We start from the raw sequence: 6,000 nt of genomic DNA, 5'->3' as shown, positions 1-6,000 counted from the left end.
CGAGCACTCTGCTTGCACGTAGCGTGGAACTAAGAAAAATACTATCACCATCCTGACGTTTTTGGTATGCTAGAATAGAGTAAGTAACATTTAGGAGAACGTCCGGATAAAACCACACACTTTTCTCCTGTGGTACATGAATACTAATAGCTGCAAAAAGTGGGTCCCGCGCGTCATTCACGGCTCACCCCTATGGCAGTAATGCTACACTCACGGATGAATTTTACGGATACTAGGGATTATAGTTAGGTGGCATCTTCTAGTTGGAGATTAAGAGGGAGGCGGGGCCCATCCCTTGAAATCAGGGGGAGTGAGAGATTTAGTGTTAAAGGGTCCGTAATCAACCCAAAAATGCTAAACGCACAAACCGCATACGGGGCTGTTACGGGCTTTCCAACTATACTCTTCAGTCCGCCGGATTTTCACCCGGGGTGGGGCCCCGGCCTATCCCTTAATCCTATGAAAAAAAAGGCAAGGATTAAGGGATAGGCCGGGGCATACTTGTCATTTTTTGATATAGCAAAGCCGATAAAAGCCCAGTAAACGTCCGTTGATGTAGCAGAGCCGGTAATCAGCCCGTATTCATCCGTGTGTTTAGCATTTTCGCACCCTACGGAGTCAAACTAATTCTTCAGCACGTTGCAAGTCAAATGATGTTCCTTCAATTATTACTGGAGAGAGCAAACCCGTGACCGCCTTGGCCTCTTTTCTTCTTCTTTAACGGTAGCCACGCCGGAGATTTTCCGCGACCACCATGGCGACGCGCCACCGCACGTTCTACCGCCTCGCCGCCACAATCCTCATTGCGTTCCTCCTCACACCACCGACCGCAGCCCAGCCGCCGTGGCAGATCTGCGGCAAGAGCGGCAACTATGCGGCGAACGACACCTACCAATCCAACATCCGGCAGCTCTCCGCCACCCTCCCCAAGAACGCCTCCGCCTCCCGGACGCTTTTCGCCACCAGCAGCATCGGCTCCCTACCGAACATCGCCTACGCCCTCGCGCTCTGCCGCGGCGACGGCAACGCCTCCGCCTGCGAGGCCTGCGTCACCACCGCCTTCCAGGACGCGCAGCAGCTCTGCGCCTTCAACAAGGACGCCACCGTCATCTACGACCCCTGCTACCTCCGCTTCTCCAACCAGAACTTCCTCGCCACCACCAGCAACGACAACATCATCGTCCTCAAGAACACGCAGAGCGTGAGCTCGCCGGTGGACGTGTTCGACGCCGCCGTCCAAACACTCCTCAACGCCACCGGGGACTACGCGGCGGCAAACTCGTCCAGGCGGTTCGCCACGGGGGAGGAGGGCTTTGACACCACTAACCCCACCATCTACGGGCTCGTGCAGTGCACGCCCGACATGTCACCGGCCGATTGCCGGAGCTGCCTCGGAGACATAATTACGCAGATGCCGCAGGATCTCAGCGGGAGCATAGGCGGGAGGTTGATTGGGGTGCGGTGCAATTTCAGGTACGAGGTGGTTCCTTTCTTCTCCGGAAGCCCGACGCTGCGTTTGCCAGCACCTCCAGCGCCGCCGGCTCCTCCTCCTGCGCCTGTTAACGTGACGCCAACGGCGACCCCACGAGGTGAATTGCAAACACAAAATTTCCCCAATTTGCAGTTTCTTTTAAGTTTTAACACACGTGTATGGCTTATTCAGTTCAACATATGGTTGCATTGTTTGTTAAAAATTTCTGAATTTCTAGAGAAGGACTCGTGCCTTTGATGCTTTCTGATTTAGAACACTTTCTTACTGTTTAGTAGAAATGTCCGGTTAAAAATTCGAGGCAAGCGAGCAACATCTGAATCACTGACAATGGATTAACTGGAAACTGAAGATGTCAACAGATTTGGGTAGAGGTCATTATCAGGATAATCCCATAGCGATACAGACCGGCTTTGTTTAGTTGATGATGTAGACATGTCTGCAGTTCGGTCCCTGTCATTCGCTACTTGTTTGACTGATTATGCTTTAGGAATTAGGATACAATCCACACTGACTTTTCTGTGAAGCATTCAACAGTCGGTTATATTTCAAATGCCGGTATTAGAAGCTAGCACTACACGTGGTTGAATGAATTTTTTAAGTTAGTCCAAATCTCATGTTTGACACAATGATTTGTTTTGATTGTTAGAACCTATCCTGAATAGCATATTGTGACTTGTTAGTGCTACGTTACTGGTTACTTCTATCATGTTCTTGGCCAATCTGCACTAAGCTTCCAAGTGCCTTCGCTTCAGACGTCAAAATTGACTGCAGGGGAAAGAGTCTACTCACCTTTACAAAGCAAAACATGATTGCAGCAAATGTATTAGCTCCCAGCGCCAAATATTTTGGAATATTTGAGCCGTTTCTATGGTATTCTGAATACCTATTTCTGAAGTTGATGGCATCTGTTAGCAGGAAAATCGGCAAACAATGTTCTGGCTATTGTGCTGCCTATCGTTGCTGCAATTCTGGCTATCACTACCGTTTGCCTTTGTTATTTGAGGAGAAGGAGGAGAAGACAAGCAAGGAGTGAGCTACCTCATGGTATGTTGTCTTAAACTCTTAACAGTTTGGAATCATGAATAGGTAGGAAGAAAACCAATGAACTTCGACCCAACTAAAGGGAAGTTTGGATGAGGAGTACTTCTTCCTCTTCCCTGTACATATTCCTTTTTCTTAATGAAATGATACACAACTCTTCTGTGTGTTCGAGGAAAAAAAAGAGTGCTTCTTCGGGAATTTCGAACCGAACCATTAGGAGTTGAAATGTTGAATCCATAGTGCTCTTAACGAAATGGTCCCTAGTAGGGGGGATTAGCATCTACTTTTGATAAAACTGAATTTCTGTTTAGATTGAATTTTGTTATCACCTAAAAATAAAACAGTTACATCTAGTTAAAAAACATAGTCATGAAACATGTATATGGTGGAATTGGCTGCAGTGCCTATATAATGCATCTGTATGTGCTTTCTGACAGATTCAACTAATCATGAGGACATAGATAGCATTGATTCACTTATCATTGATCTATCAACCTTACGTGGTGCGACGAGTAACTTTGCTGAGGAGAATAAGCTTGGTGAGGGAGGATTTGGTGCAGTTTATAAGGTACCAGACATAACGATTCATTAACATACTTTTTTCAGCTTCAACAAATGATTGCTTATGCTTATGCAGGGAGACCTTCCTGATGGTCAAGAAATAGCTGTGAAGAGGCTCTCCAGGAATTCAGGGCAAGGAATAGGGGAGCTCAAGAATGAGCTTGTTTTGGTCGCCAAGCTTCAACATAAGAATCTTGTCAGGCTTGTTGGCGTATGCTTGCAAGAGCATGAGAAACTGCTTGTGTACGAATACATGCCCAATAGAAGCATTGACACCATTCTTTTTGGTACTAATTTATTTCAATGATTATTTATTTCAGCAATAGCATAACAAGTACTAAAGCCAAGCATTGCATGGAAAAATCCTAAGGAATTATTTTGTCCAAACACTTGGAAAACTGAACTTTACTCATTCACGGTTTCTTGTTCAAATGCCAGATTCGGAAAGAAGAAAGGAGCTAGATTGGGGAAAGAGATTGAAGATAATAAGTGGAATTGCTCGAGGATTGCAGTATCTCCATGAAGATTCACAGCTGAGAATAATCCACCGGGACCTTAAAGCTAGCAATGTTCTGTTAGACTCTGATTACACTCCTAAGATTTCAGACTTTGGCTTGGCAAGGCTATTTGGAGCAGATCAATCACGGGAGGTCACAAACCGTGTTGTTGGAACATAGTAAGTGTGGTCCAATTGGCCTGGCGGTACTCAAACGGTATGTCAACTATAATAACATTGAAACATTGTGCTCCTCTTGCAGTGGATACATGGCCCCGGAGTATGCAATGCGCGGTCACTATTCTATAAAATCGGACGTGTTCAGCTTTGGCATTTTGATGTTAGAATTTGTGACCGGACGACGAAGCAGTGGCTCCTATAACTTTGACGAGTCTGTCGATCTCTTGAGTCTCGTAAGTTCTTGTGCTGATCCTGAACTCCTTAAGGAGGTAGCTTTTGTAGTAATACAGTACTGAGTGCTAATTTGATACAGATATGGGAACACTGGAGCACGGGGACAATTTCAGAGATCATAGACTCATCTCTGAGAAGTCATGCACCAGGAGACCAGATGGTGAAGATTATTCACATCGGGCTGCTCTGCGTTCAAGATAACCCAGCTGATAGGCCTATGATGTCGACAGTAAATGTCATGCTTAGCAGTAACACCATGTCTCTCCAGTCTCCATCCAAGCCATCATTTTTCATCACCAAGAGCGGCACATACTCAACTCCATACTCGGAGTCGTCATACCCTACGGCTTCCCAGTCGACTGCTAAGTCAGCTATGGCGTCACCAAATGAAGTTTCAATCACAGAGCTTGAACCAAGATGAAGGAAGGATTGCAAAGGATAGTCGGTTTCTTATAATCATCTTATAAAGGTCCCAGTACATTTCTGCTACTGCATTTTTAGTATTTTTCTCCATTCACCTGGCAGTTTTATTTCTTATTAAAAAAAATAGATAAACTCAATGCTTTATAGATTACATATTTGTAATTTTGCCAATGTGGAAAATTCTAGAACAAAGGCTCCTACTTGTACAGTTCTGTATTTGTAAACAGGGGGAAACCGGTTTACAAGGCCGCACAAAATGATCATTCCTATCACGACCTTATTTGAATTTTTTTGAAATTGTACATTTGGGGACGCATCCTGGGTGAACCAACGAACAATTTACTTAATCCTAACTTGACACAATTCCAGTATTTTATTTTTTTCAAGTCATCCAAGGACTAACCTGGCAATCCCTAAAAAAAAAGGGACTAACCTGGCAAACATTCTAATAAACTACTCCCTCTGTACCGTTTTATTTGTCATTGGGGGTTTCTAGTACAAAGTTTGTCACGTACAATTCTTTTTGCTGTTTCCTAAACTACCCTCCCACCGCTCGCTCTCGTCCACTCTCTCGCTCACTCACAAGCTCGCTCTCCCTAGCCTGCGTTGCCGGCGCCTCTATCTCGTCTGCGTCGCCGGCGCCTCTCCCTAGCCTGCGTCGCCTGCGCCTCTACCTCGTCTGCGTCGTCGGCGCCTCTCCCTCGCCCACGTTGGCGCCGCCTTTCCATTGGCTCCGTCGCTGTCGCCGTCGCCAAGATCTCATTTTTATTCTCCGGCGGCTCGATCTGCAACGGTCTTCCTCCATTCCAACGCCAGCAGCTGCGGTACGTCGCCCCCTCCTCGCTCCCTCGCTGCTGCTCATCTACCAAGGCCTCTCCGAGATTGGTACAAGGATTGAACTTGGCGATTCAAGCAGGTGCAGATCTCCGAGCTTTACCAACGCCTCTCCGAGCTCGTCCCCAACGTGCAGCAGCCGACCATGTAGCTTCGTCGCCGACAAGCTGGAGCAGAGGAGGACCGAAGCAAGCTGGAGCAAGTTGCAGCGTGCTTCCCCGACAACGATGGTGAGTATTCTTGTTGTTCATGTTCATGTGCTTTCAGTATATGCACTGTGATTCAAGTATTCCAGTACTCCTGAACAATTACCTCATCAGATGCAGTTTATAGTGTCTGAATTTTGTTCATGTGCTTTCAGTAGATGAACTATGAGTAGTTGTACTGCATCAAATGCAGTTTATAGTGTCTGAATTTTGTTTGCGGTAGGAGTACATCAGTATTTACTGAATTTTGAAGCTACTCCACTGAAAATTCCACTGTTGCATGAGTAGTTTCAGTATTTACTGAATTTTTTCAGATACTTAACTGAAACTTTTTCAGTTACAGTAGGACTTCTCTTCTCTTTCTCTTCTTGCATCTGTAGTTTAGTGTAGGGTTTATTGGAGTAGTGCTCATCTTGAATTGCTACTGTGAGAGGATGAGTAGTGCTTTGTTAGGAATAATTTCTACTGTTGGAGGAACATGCAAGTACTCTAAACGGAGGCAACTCTGCATTGTTACTGAATCACATTTTAGT

General features: G+C 45.8%; 1 protein-coding gene across 2 annotated transcripts; it reads left to right on the top strand.

The window, feature by feature from the left end:
- Positions 1-655: 655 nt before the first annotated feature.
- LOC109741128 (cysteine-rich receptor-like protein kinase 6) lies at positions 656-4,713 on the top strand. 2 transcript variants are annotated; one of them, XM_020300207.4, is made up of 7 exons: positions 656-1,589; positions 2,405-2,536; positions 2,971-3,101; positions 3,171-3,381; positions 3,533-3,770; positions 3,853-4,003; positions 4,084-4,713. In XM_020300207.4, the coding sequence occupies exons 1-7, from the start codon at positions 755-757 to the stop codon at positions 4,423-4,425; spliced, it is 2,040 nt and encodes a 679-aa protein (XP_020155796.2). In that variant the 5' UTR covers positions 656-754; the 3' UTR covers positions 4,426-4,713. The 2 variants fall into 2 exon arrangements, with proteins under 2 accessions (XP_020155796.2, XP_020155795.1); XM_020300206.4 differs by having other exon boundaries at positions 679-1,589; positions 2,408-2,536.
- The last annotated feature ends 1,287 nt before the right edge of the window (positions 4,714-6,000 follow it).

Source organism: Aegilops tauschii, chromosome 2 (assembly GCF_002575655.3).
Source record: "Aegilops tauschii subsp. strangulata cultivar AL8/78 chromosome 2, Aet v6.0, whole genome shotgun sequence".
Taxonomy (NCBI): domain Eukaryota; kingdom Viridiplantae; phylum Streptophyta; class Magnoliopsida; order Poales; family Poaceae; genus Aegilops; species Aegilops tauschii.
The sequence above is the reverse complement of the archived record's forward strand: the minus strand, read 5'-3'. Positions and strand labels throughout refer to the sequence as shown.